This window comes from Plectropomus leopardus, chromosome 20, assembly GCF_008729295.1.
Source record: "Plectropomus leopardus isolate mb chromosome 20, YSFRI_Pleo_2.0, whole genome shotgun sequence".
NCBI lineage: Eukaryota > Metazoa > Chordata > Actinopteri > Perciformes > Serranidae > Plectropomus > Plectropomus leopardus.
In genome coordinates this window covers 146,649-168,163 of record NC_056482.1, presented here as the reverse complement: position 1 = coordinate 168,163, position 21,515 = coordinate 146,649, and the positions used below count along the sequence as shown (strand labels likewise).

The following is a 21,515-nucleotide window of genomic DNA, read 5'->3' as shown; positions in this document are numbered from 1 at the left end:
CGCTGTGCCAGGCCAGGACACCGTCTTGGGAGAGACCGGACATCCCCGCCGAGCTCCGTAGGAGTACGAGGAGATGCAGGGCAGGAGTGAAGCGTCGGGAGAAGAGAGACGCTACAAGCCGACGGTCCCGTCCATCATCATGGGAAACGTGAGGTCTCTTCCAAACAAGATGGAAGAGCTGACAGCGCTGACCCGGCTGCAGTGGGAGTATCGGGAGTGCAGCCTCATGATGTTCACGGAGTCATGGTTGAACGAACTCACTCCGGACTCGCTCATAACTTTGGACGGGTTTCATCTTGTCAGAGCGGACCGGAGCTGGAGGGAGAGTGGTAAGAAGAAAGGCGGGGGCCTCGCGATGTATGTGAACGAGAGATGGTGTAATGCTGGACACGTTAGCATTAAAGAGCAGCGCTGCACGAAGGATGTTGAACTGCTGGCGGTTAGTTTGCGCCCTTATTATTTGCCGAGGGAGTTTTCGCATGTCATTGCGATTACAGTGTACATCCCCCCCTCGGCTGATGCTGCTGCTGCCTGCGAGATCATCCACAGTGAAGTGTCCAAGCTGCAAACATCCCACCCCCAGTCTCTGATCATCATCTCAGGAGACTTCAACCATACATCGCTCTCCACCACTCTCCCAACATTCAGCCAGTATGTGGACTGCCCCACTAGAGACAATAACACCTTGGACCTACTGTATGCAAACACCAAGGATGCATACAGCTCATCACCCCTCCCCCCACTGGGTCGCTCAGATCACAACCTGGTGAGACTGCAGCCCATTTACATACCTATGGTGAAAAAACAACCCCCGACCATACGGTATGTGAAAAAGTGGTCTGAGGAGGCCACTGAGGCGCTGCAGGACTGCTTCGAGACCACGGACTGGGATGTACTGTGCGGCCCACACAATGAGGACATTGACACCATTACACACTGCGTCACAGACTACATTAACTTCTGTGTTGAGAACACTGTATCCACCAGGAAGGTACGGTGTTTCTCTAACACAAAACCCTGGGTGACCCCTGAACTGAAGGTCCTGCTGAAGGAGAAGAGGAGGGTCTTTGGATCTGGGGACAAAGAGGAGCTGAGGAGGGTGCAGAAGGAGCTGAAGAGAAAAATCAGGGAGGGAAAGGCCAGCTATAAGACCAAGATGGAAACCTACTTGCAACAAAATAACGCAAGGGAGGTCTGGAGAGGCCTCAAAACCATCTCTGGTCACAGCAGAGGCCAGGTGAGGGGACCTGAAGCAGGAGACCAGGAGTGAGCAAACGAGCTGAACCTGTTCTTTAACAGATTTGACTCTACTCCCACTCCTCCCCCCCACTCATCAAAGCACCGACCAGCTGGCTCTTTTTTCACACCACCTCAGCTCTCTGTCAGCCCCATCACCTCCACCACCACCCCTCATCAGCCCCTCCTCCGCCACCCTCGGCCTCTCCATAACAGCTGATCAGGTGAGAAGTGAGCTGAAGAAGCTGAAGGCGAGAAAGGCCACGAGTCCTGATGGCATCAGCTCCAGACTCCTGAAGGACTGTGCAGATCAGCTCTGCCTGGTTCTTCTGCGCATCTACAACCTGAGCCTGAGTCTGGAGGGGGTCCCAGCGCTGTGGAAGACCTCCTGTGTGGTTCCTGTCCCGAAGACAGCGCACCCCAGGGAGCCCAACCACTTCAGACCTGTGGCCCTCACTTCTCACCTGATGAAAACCATGGAGAGGATTGTTCTCAGAAACCTCCGCCCCCTGGTGAGCTCACATCTGGATCCACTGCAGTTTGCGTACCAACCGGGCATTGGAGTGGATGACGCAGTCCTCTACCTGCTGCACAGATCCCTGACTCACCTGGAGGACACCGGCAGCACTGTGAGAGTCATGTTCTTTGACTTCTCCAGTGCATTCAACACAATCCAGCCTTCACTGCTAAGGGGGAAGCTTGAAAGAGCGGGAGTAGACTGTCACCTGGCTGCATGGACCATCGATTACCTCACCGACAGACCACAGTTCGTGAGGCTTCAGGACTGTGTGTCGGATATGGTAGTCTGCAGCACCGGGGCCCCTCAGGGGACAGTGCTCTCCCCCTTTCTCTTCACCCTGTACACTTCAGACTACCACTACAACTCTGGGAGCTGTCACCTCCAGAAGTTCTCCGATGATACAGCCATTGTTGGGTGCATATCTGAGGGGGACGAGCGGGAGTACAGGACCGTCATCACGGACTTTGTCAACTGGTGTGAGCAGAACCATCTCCAGCTCAACGCCAGTAAGACAAAGGAGATGGTTATTGACTTCCGCAGGAGGAAGACACCCCAGACTACACAGGTAAACATCCAGGGTCTGGACATTGAAATGGTGGAGACCTATCGATACCTGGGTGTTCACCTTAACAATAAACTGGACTGATCTAATAACACAGATGTCCTGTACAAGAAGGGCCAGAGTCGTCTCCACCTGCTGAGAAGACTGAGGTCCTTTGGAGTGTGCAAGTCTCTGCTCCGGACATTCTATGACACTGTGGTAGCATCTGCTCTTTTCTATGCAGTGGTCTGCTGGGGAGCAGGGGGCACAGATCGGGACAGAAAGAGACTGAACAGACTGGTCAGGAGGGCCGGTTCTGTCCTGGACTGCTCCCTGGACTCCATTGAGGAGGTGGGTGAGAGGAGGATGTTAGCAAAGCTCACATCCATCATGGACAACCCCTCTCACCCACTGCATGAGACTGTGGGGGTTTTAAGCAGCTCCTTCAGCAACAGACTGAGACATCCACCCTGCAAGAAGGAGCGCTACCGCAGGTCATTCATCCCATCTGCAATAAGACTCTATAACATCAGCATCACTGGCTGATGGGAACAAAACTGGCTTCATCCAAAATTCATCCCAGAGTAATTTGCACAACAAATTTTTGTACTATTCTCAAATCCATCTTTTGTGTACATACTATTCTATTACTTACTTATTATTATGTGTACATACCTTATTTCCTCTATGTACATACTTATTTTATTGCTTATTTATTGTTATTTGTTATTGTTATTTTCTTTGTTACATTTCACTTTTCTTTTTTCATGCTGCTGTAACATTTGAAATTTCCCCCAATGGGGGATCAATAAAGGAATATTCTATTCTATTCTATTCTATTCTATTCTATTCTATTCTCTTATTTCTCTCTTGAAAACCCAATTGCTCCTCTTACTTTACTGTAAGCATCCTCCTCACCAGAATATGTTTGTTTTTTTCATACTTCTTGAGGGCCGGCAGATATTGACATTAGTTCTCAGCAATTGTCATTCTCCTCTTCCACTGACAGCGTCACAGAAAGAGAGGTGCTATCACTAGAGGAAGTCCTTACTGCCAGCAATGAGCAGCATTAGTGCTAGATATGCCACTGTGGGATAGCACTGCAGCATGCTGCTGTGCCAGTTAACACTGTAAATAAGGCATGCAGCTGGCTTAAGTATATATTGCCTTGATAGTGTGGCCTGTAGCTCCGTGGACACGTACCGTGTGCTTTTCTTGAGATGACTAATGATGCCTCAGGAGATTTCCCCACAGAGTTGACAGCGGTGACGTCTACTCGAACAAACTCCTCGTCAGCCAGCTGAATCTCTTTGAGGACAGAGATCTCCCGCTGGCTGGAGCTGCTTTCTGACCTGTTGATGCTCTCCCACTCCAAATTCCCAAGCTTCATTTCAAATCTTGTGATCCTACCGTTGGCTGACTCAGGGTCCTGGCAGGACAGAGTTAAACACTGTATGTTAGCTTTCAGCAGCAACCAAGAAAAACAGCTGCAGACACTGGGTTGCAATTATCTTACTGAATAATTGAATTGGGTTCATTTAAACATTCTGCAGGTTACTATGATTTTTTTATACCATTGTGTGCTGTTATCAGTCCTATTAATGATGATAAGCACTGGCCCACAATCTAATATTGCTCATGTCTCTGTTCAAAAGGACTCATTGTACAAACGCATTCAGTCACACAGTGAGTGAAGGTTATCCTCTGAGACGTGCTCAGGCAGAAGTTCCTCTTTTTACACTAGTTTGTCAAGCTGAGACAATCTCACTTTGTCTATCTCATTGAAGGAATGTGAGTTTTATAGCTGTATATGAGTTTTTATAGCTGTAAGATAACAATAAAGTTAACTAGAGAGAACAACTGTTATTATTATTTACTGTAATATTTGTTAGAATAAAATTATGCTTTTCTTTACTCTTGGGAAACTGTTAATAAAAGATCAAAGAACATCCTCTCCCTGTTTTGAGGAACCATTTGTTTCCTATCTCACACTGAGTCTTACTGTGAGCTGAGGAAATCAATATTAATGTCATTTCTGTGTCTTCGGTGCAAAGAGTGAAGCAGCGGGAGACTTAGGGCTTAGCTTCGTCAGAAAGTGACAGAACATAGCCACCCACCACTAGGGCTGTGCCATATGAGGAAAATATGCAATTAAGTTATTGAATATTGCAATAAATACTGTATATTACTTGCGATGAGTAAACAGATTTTTCAAGTGTAGTTCAAACTTGTACAGTCCCTGTGCTTGTGCCACTTTCTCTCGCCTGTTTCCAAATTATTCCTAGGCCCATTACTGGGCTGACGTGTTTTAGTTTCTTTATGACACTGGCACACTTCACTCTGCATTTTGCTTGTCACTCTCTGTAAGTAGAGTCTTAAAACCTCACTCACATGTGCACTGATTCTGACCAGTCGGATAACGCCTCACAGAAAGGGCTCTGTCTGATTGGCCAGAGAGTTAACAGCGAATCAGACAAAGTGGTGCCTACAGTAGAATGTAATTTGACACGTTACTATATTTGAAGTGCAAAGTTGCAGTCTTTCGCAATGTGTTTATCACTTAAGTTAACAAAAAAAGAAAGAAAAGAAGATGCACGGTGCAGCCCTACTCCACACAACTCCAAAGCAATATTTAACATTTAGGAACAGAAAACAGGGCATTGTAGTGTTGGCAGCTGTCATTTACAAAATGGAGCTACGTGCTTCTCAAACTCTTTTAGTGGACACTGGACCAACAGCAGCAGCACTGATGTAACATGATAAATCTGATTTATTTCCCACATAAACAAAGCAGTTATGTATTGTTCATGTGTAGACCATGACGTTATCACTTAACAACCACAACATGCTACTGTAGCTGGGCAATTCTTTCCTACAACAAGCAGTGACAGATTAGATTCACACACTTTCTAAGCAACTATCATGTTTTCTAATTTTTTTTGTTGTTGTTGTTGAATGTTTTCCAATGTGAGCAGTAACATTAATATCGTTAGGTGTAATAGTGTTAAACTGAGTGTGATGTGGGAATTTACCTTACAAATGAACTGCACGCGTCGTTTATTGATGCTGTCACCCTCAATAATGATTCTCCATAAATCAGGTTTACTTGTTGGTCCTGGGCCAAAGAAAATAATTAGGAAAGGTAAATATTTAGTTTACCAAAAAAGCAAAAGGAAAAAGCTACAACATCTCAACATAAAACATTCACAGAATCAGCAAGTCTTTTCACAACTCTTCATTTGCTTTTTTACATTTTTTTGTCGATCATTGTACTGGGAACGATTAACGAGGCTGTACAAAAATTGACACAAACTGTGTTTAGCAGCATTCACACACAGTGAAAAGCTTCATTAGATCCTACCAGCTTCACTCAAGTTCTTACTGAGTGTAAGGAAGGTCTCAAGGACTTAGGACTCATACTGTGTCTGACAGGTGTAACAGATACTAAACAATAAATTAACCCTAAATTCCTTCAGTTGTCTTTGAACACCATGCTGGATTTGGAGGTCAAATCCTTTGACTTAGGGAATGTTATTACATTCCCTAATTCCCTATTACATTCCCTGTTATTACATTCCCTTATTAAAAAAACTTACGGTCCTCTGGTGTTCTCTCGGTGGCATTGGTACTCCAGTTGCTCCAGATACCATGGCCCCCCTTCTCATTCTTGCAGCAAACCTGAGTAACATATACTGTGTCTGGCTTAAGGTTCTGGAGCCTAAAGGACTGAATGTAATTGGCAGTGTCCGAAAGAGGTACCTAAAAGATATTAACACAGCTCTTTGATTTTGTCAACTAATAACAGAAAAGACAAACAGCAGACTTGTTGGGTGACCAAGTGTCCAGACATACAAAATAACACAAGGACACGTACCTTGTTAAAGAAGAGGAAAACAAGCAAATAAAAATAAAAACTGACATTTAAGTTGTTGTACATAAGATTCCAGTCCTGCTGGATGAAGTGGAAATATTGCAAGTTCGATATATAATTGTAAATGACACATGTATAGCCCACTACAGGCACACCTTGAGCAGCTACTCTGTCACAGGAAGAACTGATCTTTTGACCAAGTCGACAGTAATGCTTGTGACTCTGCGAGGCTGTGTTAAAGCAAATTCTCAAAGAATCTTAGTGTAGCATGTTACTATGGTAGCATTTGGTAATTAACACTTAACTACAGTTGAGGAGGATGAGGATTTCATTAGTTTTGCAGGTGTTGCAGAGACAAAATAATGGACAAATTAAAACTGTGACCTGATGATGATGCTATTGCAGTTCATCATGGGGGGAACATGAATCTCTTTGCTAAAGTGCATGTCAATCCATGCAAAAGATGTTGAGATATTTCACTCAAAATCATAAATGTCAATCTGCTGGTGGCACGAAAAGAAAAGTCGGGGAGTAATCAGCTACAGGGGGATTAATCCTCTTGAAACCATGAATGTCTGTACAGAAGGTACTGTCAATGTGTCCAGTAGTTGTTGAGATATTTCAATCTTCAAAATTATAGCTGAATTATGTTAAACAACTGATGGTTGGAAGATTTTTTACAGATATTTTCTGTATTATAACATTATTAATGACCGAATACAGCGTACGTATTTCAGTGGCAGGGCTATTGTGCATGCTGGCTCACTGACAAACTGAGACACTAAGCAGCCAGCATAGATATCCTTAGTTCCACCTCTGCTTTTCCTGCTATGATGAAAATGCACACTATAAGAAATGACTGAGTAGTAGAAGGAGACAAACATACTTACATCAGTCCAATTCTGAGATCCACTGATGCAGTATCTTATTTGATATATTAATTGGACATATTCTTTCGGAATAGGGTGAGTCCAGCTTATCAGAAGGGAGGTGGAGAAACCCTTCTCTGAAATAACTTTGACATCTGATGGAGGGTTTGTTTTAACTGCAACAAAACACACAACAAACCGTCAGGAATATAAAAGTGGCAATGATCGCTCATCAGCACTGTCACATTTCAGCAGTTAAGTACATGCTGCACACCAGACAAATACTGAACTTACCAAACCAGCCTGCGTCTCCCTTCAGGTGCTCCGACTCGATTCTTCCCAGTTTATTGTGTGCCTCCACCCAAATCTCCAGGGTCATGTGATTGGGGAAACTGTCCTCAAATTCCACTTGGGCACTGTTTTTACGTGTTGACACATTGTAGACCCGAGACCTGCAGACAAAAGATCTAAATACCATTAAGACAAACCCTGTATTTTTTTTATTGTTTGATATTTTCTAATAATCCAACTTTCTAGCCCTAAGATGCCAAAGCATTTGGGGGTTTACTCACAAGATGACTGCAACATATAGTGTATATGTTGTAGGGACTCCTGTGGTCTGACGTCCTACTGCTTCCCACTTACAGCTTAAGGTTGTAGAAATGTACTTTTTCTCTTGAACTGCCACACAGGACAGATTCTCTGGCTTCTCTGGACGATCTGAAATGGAGACAGACAGCACACATACATCTTAATAACTTCAGTGTTTAAGGGCTTTTTTGCAAAAGAAGAAGAAAAAAGACATGTACCATTTTTCACAGACAGATGTATTTAGGAAACAATTTAAAGATAAGATTGAGGGTGGAATACATTTTAAATCACATTAGTCTCTCAGGTTGTTTTTATGCTCAGATTTAGCCAATATTATCCTTTACCCAGAGAGAGTCAAATCAAAACTAAAAACACTGGAAATATTAAATAACCTTCCATTTTACTTTAAACCTGTGTGCCCACAACTACAGCAGGTTTGATTCAAACAGGATGTAGGTCTGCAGGCTCTTGTGGATTATTACAACAGACTATTTCCCTATTTGTCCTTTTTACAATTCTTGGAGAAGATGTGGGGCAGTAAATGTGAATTATAGCCATGTATTTTGGCTTTGTCCTGAAATTGTACCGTTTTTGATAAATGTTCATATGGCTATTAACCACATCCTGGGCTATGATATACCTAGATCATGTATAGTTCTGTATTTTGGTAGTATGACGGGGGCATTGTGTTAAAAGAAGATCTCCTGAAAATCCTTTAGGTAGCTCGTAAAAAAGCCATTAAGAAAGAGGTGGTACAAGGTGGAAACACCAACACCAGATGAATGGCTGGCAAGTGTGAATGAAATATATGACATGGAACTGTTAACTTACAGGTTTAGAGCTCAAGAGGAGCGGTGTCGAGAGAAGTGGGAAAAATGGAAAATGTTGACATGTACTGAACCACTGAATATGTCATAGGGATGAATATTATTTGGTGAGAAATGGCAATGGTAATCTAGATAATTTCATTTCCATTTTGTGTTCTCTTTGTTTTCTGTTTTGTACTGTATTTTTGACCTCTCTGTCCCTTTATGACAGTTTCGTGAAAACATTAAAAATAAAGTGTTAAAAAAAAAAGAAAAAAGCTATAGGTTATATTTTGTGACAGCAAGGACTTACAGCCTTTGGTAATGTAGATCCCGTGCATAAATCTGCCTTGGTTCCAGAGAGAATAAGATGACAATTTCTTGCCAAAGCAAAATAACCATTCAGGTTCTTCATGGGTGACAAGCACAGTGACACTGAGAGCTGTTGCATTGATCTTGGTGTACTGTTCTTTGGGTACAGTAGTCTTAGAGAGATTCCAGTAGAGGTCATCTGCTGTAACTTCATCTGTGTTGATGATCATGCATGTAGCCGTGAAGTCAGTCCCAATCTCGAGCACCGGAGACTGTGGGGCTATTACCAAGAGGCTTTCTGAGGACACAAAAACAAAAAAAAAATTAATTGGATGCTTCGGATTTGAAGACAGAAATCCTCCTCTCGCTGAAAGCTGATATTGCAGCGGTGATAAAGTCGGAACTGAAAAATGCTCTCACAGAAGATTCCGACTTTCTTAAGAATGAATCACAGGCGGTGAAAACCGAAATTGTCAACAATACCGCAGCCCTCAAATCATAACTAGACCAAATTAAGTTCAGCGTTGAAGAGGTGGAGCAGGGGCTTTTGGTGTGGTCGGATGAAGTGTCTGTTCTTCAAAATATGGTGAGTGACTTGAAATCAGAAGTGTTGAACCTGAAGGAGAAATGTGACAATATGGAAGGCCAGATGAGGAGATGTAATGTAAGAATCCTTGGCGTTTCAGAGAGTCCCGACTCAAGCTCCACAGCCGTGGTTTCTAGTCTGCTGATTGAGGTGCTCCAACTAAAAAAAGAGCTGTTGGTCGACCACTCATACCAGAGCCTGGGTCCCAAAAGGCTGTGTTTTATGTTCTGTTCAATAACAAGCTTTGGTTTCTTTCAGCTTTATTGCCAGTCTCGAGCATACATACCTAGCAGCCTCAACTTAGCTTCAACATAAACAACCGGCCTGAAGTAGCTGGCACATGTGCACATTCTGACTCTTAACAAGTATGGTGGCTGGCAAGTAACAAACCTAACAACAATACACGTCGTTCTACATCCCCCATCTTTAGCCTCCGTGTCAGTTGATAACTGAAACAATAAAATGAGAAACGTGACAGAATACCAAGTGATAAAATGTAGTGAACTCAGATCTTTACCATGACACATTTGATTGCCAACGACTGCCGCATGTATTGTATCAACAAATATATCATGCATAGTTAAGTACAACATTTTAAACTTAATTAACACATGGATGTGTCTGGGTTTTTTTTTGTCTTTATTTTTTACAAGGAGAAAGGTGTTCCTTTTTTTTCATGGAACACTAGAACAGTCCAATAGTCTGTTGTGCTATCATTAACATAACATATAACAGTCCTACTCGATATAACAGTTTGTCGAACATGAAACAACTACTGCATGTACTTACGGTTGGGCTTGCACATGCGGCCTGCACGTGTGACATTTGGGATGACAGAGGGCTGATGAGGGGGTGGAGTGGGGTTTCTCCAGCAGTGGCCGAAGAGATGGAATTTCCATCAGCTTCCTGGTCGCTGTCAAGAGCTTTAGATGGTGGTGGCTCTTGTACAGGCAGGAGATGTCTCTGATTCCTTCTGTAGTCCTGACCTCCTGACGTGACAATATAGGATCTTTGTTCATGGCAGGTCTGCTTCACCGTAGCCATGCGATCATGACTGCGGTGAGTCTGCATTCTCACCACTTGTCCTTCCGTGAGTGGCTTTAGTGGCCTGCTGGCCTTGTCATACAACAACTTTTGGGATTGTCGCCTCCTGGTGAGCCATGCTTTGATGGTGTCACTGTCTCTGATGGTGGGAACTGGCAGTGACTTGCAGATTGGGAGCGTGGTACGTATCTGCCTTGACATTAGTCTCTCCGCTGGCGAGCCAAGCACTGCATCAGTGCAATGTTTCTGATGTTGAGCAGATTCAGGAATGCGTCAGTCCTGTCACATTTGACTTTTCCATTAACTGCTTTGCACTGCAGACAGCTCTCTCAGCTAGGCTGTTGGCCTGTGGGAATTCTGGGCTGCTGGTGAAGTGGACGAAAATCTCAAGTTGAGGCAAAGGCTTTAAACCACTGACTTGTAAACTGGGTTCCGCTGCCTGAAATGAGCTTGTGCGGACTGCCATGGACTGAGAAGTCGCTTTAGCTTTGTTATTACAGTACTGGAAATCATGTTGCGCAGCAGGTCTATCTCGAACAACCCAGAATATGAGTCAACCAGCACTAAGTAGTGTGCTGTCCATTCCACTCGAAAATGTTTGTAGCTATAGTTGACCATGGCAGGTTTGGTACAGTGTGGAGTTTGAGCACCTCCTTCTGTTGATGGGGCTTAGTGCCATTGCAGACGGAGCATGGCAGTGTCTCCCTCTCAATGTCCTCGGGCATAGACGGCCAAAACACAATGTCCCTGGCTCTGCGTTTTGTTGCCTCTTTGCTGCGGTGGCCTCTGTGTAGGATTGTGGTGTATTCACTTCATAGTGTTTCTGGAATGACGGCCTTCGGTCCCATCACGATGATGCCTTCATCGATTGTCAGCTTGTCCACGTACATGAAGTAGTGGCTTGCTGGCAGGTTGGCTCTGTGTCTGGGCCACCCAGGCTTGATGATGTTGCAGAGCGCCTGCAGATCTTTGTCTTTCGCCGTGTGTTCTCTGGACTCTTTGAGGCATGAGGAGGAGATGTGCTGGACAGTCAGAATTGGCCTCCTCACTGCTGTGCTGCTCTGTTGTTTTCATGGGGGCACGGGACAATATGTCCACAAGGTACATGTGCTTGCCTTTCTTGTTGCTCAGTTGGAAGGGTTACTTTTGTAGATGTAGCATCATGCACTGCAACCTTGCTGGAGCTGTGTGTTAAGGTTTTGAAAGAATGGTGACCAGTGGCTGGTGATCTGTCTCGATCTGGATGTGTTTGCCATAGATGTAGTCACTGAAATTTGGAGCATGCAAACAGGATGGCTAGAAGTTCCTTTTCTATCTGCACATAGTGCATTATAGTTTGTATCAATGTGCAAGATTCATAAGCGAAGGGGACGCATTCCTGTAGGCAAGCTACTCCGAGGCCATGCTGAGTAGCATCACAGGTGAGTGTTATTGGCTTGTGGACATCACAGTATCTCAGCGTTGGTGGGCTGGCAAGAGGTTTCTTGAGAGCATCAAATGCCCTTTGGTGCTGTTCGAACCAACACCATTCGGCATCTTTATGTGTCAGCTGACGCAGGGGAGCAGATACCTCGCTTAAGTTCAGAATAAGGCATGCCATGTAGTTCACCATGCTGAGAAAGCACTGTAAGAATAGAATAGAATAGAATAGAATATTCCTTTATTGATCCCCCATTGGGGGAAATTTCAAATGTTACAGCAGCATGAAAAAAGAAAAGTGAAATGTAACAAAGAAAATAACAATAACAAATAACAATAAATAAGTAATAAAATAAGTATGTACATAGAGGAAATAAGGTATGTACACATAATAATAAGTAAGTAATAGAATAGTATGTACACAAAAGATGGATTTGAGAATAGTACAAAAAATTTGTTGTGCAAATTACTCAGCCAGTGATGCTGATGTTATAGAGTCTTATTGCAGATGGGATGAATGACCTGCGGTAGCGCTCCTTCTTGCAGGGTGGATGTCTCAGTCTGTTGCTGAAGGAGCTGCTTAAAACCCCCACAGTCTCATGCAGTGGGTGAGAGGGGTTGTCCATGATGGATGTGAGCTTTGCTAACATCCTCCTCTCACCCACCTCCTCAATGGAGTCCAGGGAGCAGTCCAGGACAGAACCGGCCTTCCTGACCAGTCTGTTCAGTCTCTTTCTGTCCCGATCTGTGCTCCCTGCTCCCCAGCAGACCACTGCATAGAAAAGAGCAGATGCTACCACAGTGTCATAGAATGTCCGGAGCAGAGACTTGCACACTCCAAAGGACCTCAGTCTTCTCAGCAGGTGGAGACGACTCTGGCCCTTCTTGTACAGGACATCTGTGTTATTAGACCAGTCCAGTTTATTGTTAAGGTGAACACCCAGGTATCGATAGGTCTCCACCATCTCAATGTCCAGACCCTGGATGTTCACCTGTGTAGTCTGGGGTGTCTTCCTCCTGCGGAAGTCAATAACCATCTCCTTTGTCTTACTGGCGTTGAGCTGGAGATGGTTCTGCTCACACCAGTTTACAAAGGCTTTAACATTATCTGGCGCTGGCATCTCTTTGATTCCTTTTGTTTTGGAAGGGTCAGGTCTGAGCCAGTTGCTTGTGAATATGTGACCAACGGAACTGATCTTGTTGAGCCTGAATATACACTTTTGTGGACTGTGTTTTAAGTTTACTTCATGTGCTCGATCCAAGACTTCCTTCAAGTTTTTTAAATCGTGTTCTTTTTCTCCATTCCCTCCAACAATGATATCATCAACAATCACCGCACATGGGTAGCCATTTGCTCCATTGTGTGTTGGAAAGCCTCGCTGGCACAACTGATGCCAGGAACTTGAATCTCCCAAACAGTGCGCTAAATGTTTGGAAGACTTGTGGTTCAGGGGAATCTGCCAAAAGGAGCTCTTCGCATCTGATGTAGAGAAGACTGTGGCATGCGGCATCTGTGCTGCCACTTCCTCCACAGTGCGCATAGGATTATGTGGTTGTTTGACCACCTAGTTTAGGTCTTGTGGATCAATACAAATCTGTATGTTGTCTGATGTTTTCTTGTTGGTTGTGACCATGGCTTAAACCCATTCACTTGTTCTGAAACTAGAGTTATGATGTCCAGGCTCGTCATCCTGTCCAGCTCTGCTTTGACCTTTTCACGCATTGGGACTGGAATTCAGCGTGCAGGCCTGACCACAGGTTGCGCTTCAGGGTCGAATGTCATTGTGTAGGTGATCGGGAGCCTGCCCTGTTCATCTGTGAAGAGGTCAGCGTAATCCATGAACATCTGGTGTGAAAAACAAGGCTCTTCTTTGAACCGGAGTTGGTGAACTTCCTTACTTAATGTGAGCAGACCCATATACGATGGCTGTCCCGCAAGCTGAGCAGTGGCTGCACACCTCGGTTTACTACTTGGAATTGTAGGTTGTAAGGCTGACCAGAGGAGTGGCAGGACAGATGTAGCTGAGGGGATTTTGTCACCTCCATAGGGGACTAGCTTTGTCCTCCTGGAGGTGTCCAGACTTTCTTTACGTCCCACCTGTGTCAGAATGTCATGTGAAACAACATTGCACTTCCTTAACATGGTCCTAACATGGACTGTGCAGAAAATGTCCTCCTTTTCCTCACCTCCCTGTGCACTTTCTGTGTTAATTGTACCAGTGGTTATAGAAACTCCATCAACATAGTACAACTCCTCACTGCTTCTAGAGCCTTTGGCTGCATGCGCAACATTAGCCGTTTTCTCTCTCTTGCGCTCGTGGGTGCTCTGTGCTGATCTGCAGCATTGTTTGAAGTGGTTCCATTTGTTACACTTGTGGCATTGCTGGCCAAATGCAGAGCAGTTCCTCCTGTCTGGCACATGTTTATTTCCACAGTTGTGTCAATTGATGCTTGGCAGTGGGCTCTCGCGTCCAGAGTCAGTTCTTTGTTTGAACGTGTGTGGCTGTGATTGTTGTTTTGTTTTGAAACTTATGCTGTCCGCCTTTGTTGTGCTTTGTTTTGGTGTGGCCAGTCTTTGTATGTTGTTCTGTGAGTTCCTGTATTTGACATGTTTCAATTGCCTTTGCCACAGTGAGGTCGCTGTCGCGTATTTTCCTCACGTTGTCATCATGTATGCCAGTAACGAGCCTGGCTTTAACCAACTTGTCTTGTAGGTTACCGAATTTGCACGTCTTCACTTTATTTCTTAAATCACTGACATAAGCTTCCACAGTCTCACCTTGTTTCTGGTTCCTGGTGAAGAATATGTGCCTTTCCATGGTGATGTTCATTTGTGGATTGCAGAGCTCACGGAATTTCCTTTTCAGACACTCCAGGTCTTCCCTTGACTCAGCGGGGGTAATCTCCACTCGCTTGTCTCCCTCATTGGCATAAACAGCAGGTGTTTACACGAAGGACCGTTCACATTCTATGGCTTCTGAGCCCGCCAAGTTTAGCAGGATGAATGCTTGTGTGCATGGTGGTTTGTCTGAACATGCTGCTGCGATGAATATGTTGTATTCCTGCTTGAATATTCTCCAGTTTTCCGTGATGTTGCCATCAAACACAGACAGATCAGATTTGCAGTATCCCTCTGCCGTGTTGCGGCGCATAACGTAAGCCAGCCGGCAGTGTAATTTGTGTCGGGCTGAACAACGTCCATCTATCTCCCCCAGTATTATTCCTTTTTGTAAGTCCTCAGATGCGACAGGTCCATGACTTCTGACACCATGATTTATGTTCTGTTCAAAAAGAAGCTTTGGTTTCTTTCAGGAGCTTTACTGCCAGTCTTCAGCACACAAACCTAGCAGTCTCAACTTAGCTTCAACATAAACAACCGGCTTGTTTATCTAACATGACAATGCACCATCTTATACTTGGTGGAGATATAAACTGTGTACTCACCCCGAGCTTGGATCGGGGTGTTTCCAAGAGGGCATCTATGTCAAAATTAGCACATGCTATCCAGCTTTTCCTTAACACTTTGTGGTCTATTGTAGCAGATCTATGGCGTTTCCGTAATCCCACCATGAGAGCGTAGTCCTACTTCTAACCAATCCATAAGATGTATTCATGTATTGAATATTTTTTTTCTTGACAAAAAAATATTACATTTAACAACCGAACGCAATTATGGAGCCATAGTGATCTCTGATCATGGTTCTTTTTATTATAAAGCTGCATATCCCTAATGCGCAACCCACCCACCGCCTGTGGTGATTTAATTCATTACTACTTTCCGATGACAAATTCATGGCTTTTATATCATCTGAAATCACACTGTTTCTCAATATATATCAAACTCCTGATATGTCTCCGTCTACTGTGTGGGAGACATTAAAGGTGTATCTGAGGGGTCAGATAATTTCTTGTTGTGCAAATAGAAAAAAGGCAAGTATTGAACACATTAGAAAGTTAACTGATGATATAATTGAGTTAGATATGTTATACAGCCACTCCCCATCTGCAGATAAGTAAAAAACGAATGTCTGTACAAACTGAGTTTGATCTCCTGTCTACTCACCAGGCTGAATATCTAATTTCAAAAGTAAAGCATAACTACTATGAACATGGGGAGAAGGCTGGGCAACTGCTTGCACATCAGTTGCATCAGAGAACTGCTAATCAAACTATTACTGCAATCAGTGACGACCAAGGGATAAAATGCACTGATAATGAAAAAATAAACTCCTGTTTTAAAAAGTTTTATCAATTATTCTATACATCAGATCCAGCCAGAAGATTTTTTTAAATCTCTAAATATTCCCTCTGTAGATGCAGAATTGGGTACTGAGCTGGAGAGGGATCTTTTGGTCGTGGAGATAGCCTCAGCAATTAGAGCCATAAAAAGTGGCAAATCTCAGAGGCAAGATGGTTTTCAGACTAATATTTTCATAAAATGTTCACATCAACTCTCCCCCCTATTATTGTCAGTTTTCCAGTTTTTCTTTGCTACTCAAAAGGATAAAAACCCTTTCAGTTACAGCTGTTATTGCCCTGTTTCAATATTAAATACAGATATCAAAATTCAGACAGGGATGACCTCTTTCGCTGCTACTCCTTGCTGTGGCACTCGAACCACTTGCATTAACTCTGAGGCAGAGCTCCAATATTAAAGGGATCCTCCGCGGCAGGACAGAGCATAAAGTTTTGCTTTATGCGGCTGACATGTTGCTCTTTATATCAGACTCCCTCTCCAGTAGCCCTGAATTATTGGCATTGCTGAATTATTTAGATAATTAATAATTAATTAGATTTAGTAGAATATCTGGATTTAAACTAAACTTTCAGAAGAGTGAACTTATGCCAATTACCCTGGTAGATGGGACATATCGCTCATCAGTTGCTTTTAAAATTAGCCCTAGAAAATTTAGATACTTGGGTATATGGGTCACACATGATTACAAAGATCTGTATAAAGCCAATTATCCATCTCTACTATCCAATCTCAAACAGGACATTGAGCGCTGGGAACCCCTACCTCTTTCTCTAGGGGGAAGAATTAATACGATTAAAATGAACGTGCTCCCCAGATTTCTCTATTTATTTCAGTGTCTTCCGATCATCCTAACAAAGTCTTTTTTTTCCAGATTGAATGGTCAAATATCCACTTTCATATGGAATAAAAAACAGCCAAGAATAAATAAAATGATTTTGCAGAGGCCTCGTGCATTGGGTGGCGTGGCATTCCCAAACTTTATATATTACTAATGGGCAGCCAGTATAAGGGCATTGTTGGATTGGAGGAAGAATGACGGGTATCTACAAATCAGAAATTTGTTGCCTCTAATTCAGTTTCCCTGTATGCCCTCCCACAACTCTGCTGGACTTACTTTTTAAGTATACAGCAGACATAAGACAGATTAAAAGCAGAATCTATACATTTCTAAACTTGCATAATTTGACAGATCTAGACTCTCTCAAACATAAAAGGGAAACAGACCTGAAAGAAATTATTCCAGAGGAGATTTGGCAAAAAATCATACAGAAGATTCAATCCTCTTCAATCTGCCTTCAACATGCTGTAATTCAGTTAAATTAAGTTGTGCACTGTCTTCATTGGTCTAAGGACAGATTATCAAGGATTAAGACAGATCTGGACGCAACATGGGACCAGTGCAAACAAGCCCTGGCCACATTATTACATATGTTTTGATCCTGCCCCAGGCTGTACAGATTTTGGCATTCTATCTTTGAAGCTTTCTCTGGTGTTTGTGGAATAAGGATAGACCCTTCTCCATTAATTGCACTTAGTTGGGGCTCCAGCAGATGCTTCTGTCAGCGGGTATAGTATGAATTTGATAGCCTTAAGCTCTCTGCTGGCCAGAAAGATTATATTATTAAAATTGAAAGATTCTGCCCCACCATGTTATTCCCTGTGGATAAGAGAGGTTATGTGTTATGTTAATTTAGAGAAAACCAGATACACCATAAGTGGGTTCATCAAAAAATTCTATGCCACTTGGCAACCATTTCTTTCATTTGTCGAAAACATGGCAGCGAAAAGATTGACTGAGTGATTCCTATTTAATTATTATTATTATTGTTGATATTTACTTATTTTTCACTGTTTAATAGGTATTCTTTAAATTTTGTGTAATTGTTCTTGTTTATTTTTATTCATTTATTTTATCTTTGTGTTTGTTTGTTTTTGTTTCTGTTTTTGTCTGGCTGTAAGCTATCTAAGATCCAGGGGTTGGGAAGTGGGTAGTTGGGGAGGAACTACTTTTTCCAGATGTGTCATATCAAAGTTGTATTTGTTTTTGTTTTGTTTTTTGTTGACATATTTGGAAATAAACAAGACCTTGATCAAGAAAAAAAAACACTATCACTCTGTTCAGAATCAAACTCAAACAAAGGTATACTAATATGGTTAGTGTGCCAGCATCAACAACAACTGGTGTTATACATATAACTGTAACTGCTGAGCTGGCAAATAACTCACAGTTCCTCCCACAGTCAAAGCATTAAACACAGAACCAATAGGAACCTCTGCTGCCGTTTTTATGACTGTATTCCAACTCATTACTCAGGAGTTGTACAGTTGCCAGAAACGCTCAACACACTGCATCCTGACCAAACACAAGCAAATAGACACAACATGAACCATCTGAGGAAACACCTCCACCACCACTACAGCATCATGCACAGGAGCCCAGCAAGCTCTGCAGACAGCCACAGTGAGGACATACACCTATGACACAAGATAAAAGGGAGGGGCATCTAGTGGATCAACCTGGTACTACAACAAAACCACAACATTTATTGACTGTTACACTCTATGCCCATCAGCTAAGGAGACTCTGACAGAGCTACTTAACCTTCAGATGGGAGCTATAACATGGGAGGTGTAACATGCAATAGACCAGACCAACAATGCAACACATCATGCAAGAAACTATATACAAACAATTTTAGCTTGTTACCACAATTTGATCATATTTTACTAGTACCCCTGATTTTTGGGATTCACCAATATTTTCTCGTATTGGCTTTTCTCTTAGGTAAGATAACATTTTACAAGTGGTCCAGAGCACTCCTACCAAGGTAAGAGAAAACATCTTGCTTTGACAGTCCACCAATTATTGCCCAGCTCAGGGAAAAATAAGTTTTACATTTGAGGAAAGTTTTAAAAACACATAAATATAATTTAATCAATTATCTAATTGTGTTCTAATAATGTTTCAGAGTAATTAAAATGACTGGATTATTATTTTTCAGGGCTAAAGGGCTACTATATTGGGTCCATTGATCCCAATTATTGTACTTTCAGTTACTGTGCGTCCCTCTGCTGACCAGAGCTGGAATGTAACGTAGTAAGTTTACTCAAGTACTGTTTTAAAGTACGAATCTGTGGAACTTTTAAATTACTTGAATATTTTAGTCTTATGTCACTTTCAGCTTCTACTCCACTACTTTTCAAAGGAAAATATTTTGCGTTTTACTCAACCACTAATATGAGATAACTACCTTACAAATTAAGATTTTTGTGCACAAACCAAGCTGAAACAATTAATTAGACAATTAGTTTGCCAGTATTTTAATAATCATGTCAGGTATTTTTCAAGCAAAGCAATTTCTTGGTTCCAGCCTATGAATGTATGAGGACTAGATGCTTTTTCTTCAAAATATTTAAATTATTTTAAAGGTATTAAATCTATTTAAACATTTTTTTCATCCATACTTTTACTTTTAATACTTCAGCACATTTACTTTGTTTAAGTTAATTTCACTGTAAGCCTACATCAAGTTCATTACAGCAGAAATTCTTGTTCTTCTTACAGCCTTTCTGGTGTCATGTCTCCAGTCTGGGCATGTTCCAGAGTCTTTGCACAAGCACAAAACCTGCCCTTATATAGTGTTTAAAAGGTGTTTACCTGTGCTAACAGGTGACTTAAAATCAAGTGTCACTCATCAGTGATCACAACTGGGTAAGAGCAAATTTGGGCAGTTAAGAACATTTGGTGAATCTGGAGTTGAGTTGGCTAAGATTTTCTTTTACCAGAAAGTTAAGAGAAATTTGGCAGAATGTAATTTGTATGAAGCCCATTGTGTTATAGCTATGGCCATGTCCCTTTTTTGGGGAAAGAATGGTGTTCAGAATCAGACAAAGAACAAGAAAATGCTGAAAAGCTGTTGTATAGCAAGTTGACAGAAGCCTTCACACTGAAATCTGACACATATTAGATTTGTGAATATTCACTGTCTGTGTGGCTAATTGATGCTGGTGACATTTACAACTGTTGGAGAGCTAGCTGGTCTGGAGGCAGGTGCAGAACAGTCTACACTATAGCAGCATCTGACTGTCAATTCCATATCACCCATTATAAAATGTAAATGTAATTTTTGATATTTTGTTTCTGACTTATTATTATTTATTTATTGTCTTCTGTCTACTTGGATGTCTAAATATAAAGTTACAAAATAAGTATAGTGAGGAAAATTAATAGACGTCCCATTCCATAACTGATGGATGTTACATATTTGTAAGCCTGCATGTATAACAGCAGAGCCCTTCAATGAAAGCATTTAAATAGAATACAGCTAAAATTTATTGATTCGACCTGTGTGTCCTGATGTGACGTGTCAAAATGACCATGGAAAAGATTTACTGTACATCACTGTGAAAACGTTAATGGAGTTAAGAGCACAGTAGATATAACATTTAAAATGCAAACAGTAATAGAGAGAATTCTGAGGGGACACAGAGTTTGGAGTTTATCTGGCTGCTGAACATCAACACTAAAATACTTCGGGGGCATCACATATAACAGGTACTGACCAGCTCTTGCAGGTAGAGCAGAGACAAGGCAGGCTAACACCACCAACTGGAGCACTGTCGCAGACACCATGATGATGAATAACTAGGAACATAAAAAAAACATGTTGTCATACAGGAAAAGACAATAAGAGTCATATCCGTCTAAAACACTGCGAACTAACAACCTTTGCAATAGTAACAAGTAACGACGTAACGCCGAGCTCAACTTAGTGGGTAAACAGATAAGAGATAGCAGTTACCATCGTACAGGTTTTGTAGCCCTACTCATTTTGTTAAGACCGTTACGTAAGTTAATACAGCGTAAATAACGTACTGCAGTGTCAGTCAGTCGTACTAACGTAGCTTTAAGTTGTGAAACACTGGCGAAGAGTTATATGTTGCGTGTTACAAATTAAATATTAACGCTAGGCTAGCATTGATAGCTCACAGTGCCATCCCTGCTATCGCCATGATGTTTCCGCTCTAAAAGACAAGCGGTTCTTACTTACCTATCCGGCCTCAGTGGCGCTCCCTGTGTACTTGCTGTTAGTTTAATACCATATTTTTAACAGCTTAAACCTAACTAACGCCAGGACGAGTAATTTCGCTGTTATTTGCGTCAGTGTCTGTTCGTGCCAGAGATTCTGCGGAAGGACCACCCACTTCCCGTCACAGGAAACATATGTCGCAACATTTTTCGCTGCTGCGCCACACGTAGACGATCTCACAGCACAAGGATGGAGCCGAGCCTCCGCTGGTGAGCCTGCGCCCTGCTACTGACAGCGTAGGGATCTGTGGGAGAGTTCAGAACAGACATGCTGTTTAATGATTGGTCAGAGAAAATGTCTGTCAAAAATAGTGACTAATCAGAGGTTTCCGGTTTGTCTTGGTTGAATTTGCATGTTCCCTGCTACGGTTTT

General features: G+C 42.5%; 1 protein-coding gene across 2 annotated transcripts in view; it reads right to left on the bottom strand.

Annotated features, from left to right (window-relative positions):
* Positions 1–21,256, bottom strand: part of il6st (interleukin 6 cytokine family signal transduce) — a 36,947-nt gene extending 15,691 nt beyond the window's left edge. The window contains exons 1-9 of one of the 2 annotated variants that reach the window (XM_042508940.1): positions 21,105–21,256; positions 20,617–20,698; positions 8,748–9,044; positions 7,610–7,757; positions 7,332–7,489; positions 7,059–7,213; positions 5,894–6,056; positions 5,330–5,412; positions 3,501–3,726 (exon numbers count right to left, since the gene is read on the bottom strand). In XM_042508940.1, coding sequence (XP_042364874.1) covers positions 3,501–3,726; positions 5,330–5,412; positions 5,894–6,056; positions 7,059–7,213; positions 7,332–7,489; positions 7,610–7,757; positions 8,748–9,044; positions 20,617–20,686 — 1,300 coding nt within the window. In that variant the 5' untranslated portion in view covers positions 20,687–20,698; positions 21,105–21,256. The remainder of the gene's footprint in view (positions 1–3,500; positions 3,727–5,329; positions 5,413–5,893; positions 6,057–7,058; positions 7,214–7,331; positions 7,490–7,609; positions 7,758–8,747; positions 9,045–20,616; positions 20,699–21,104) is intronic. The other variant, XM_042508941.1, reaches the window with a different exon arrangement.
* Between the last annotated feature and the right edge of the window lie 259 nt (positions 21,257–21,515).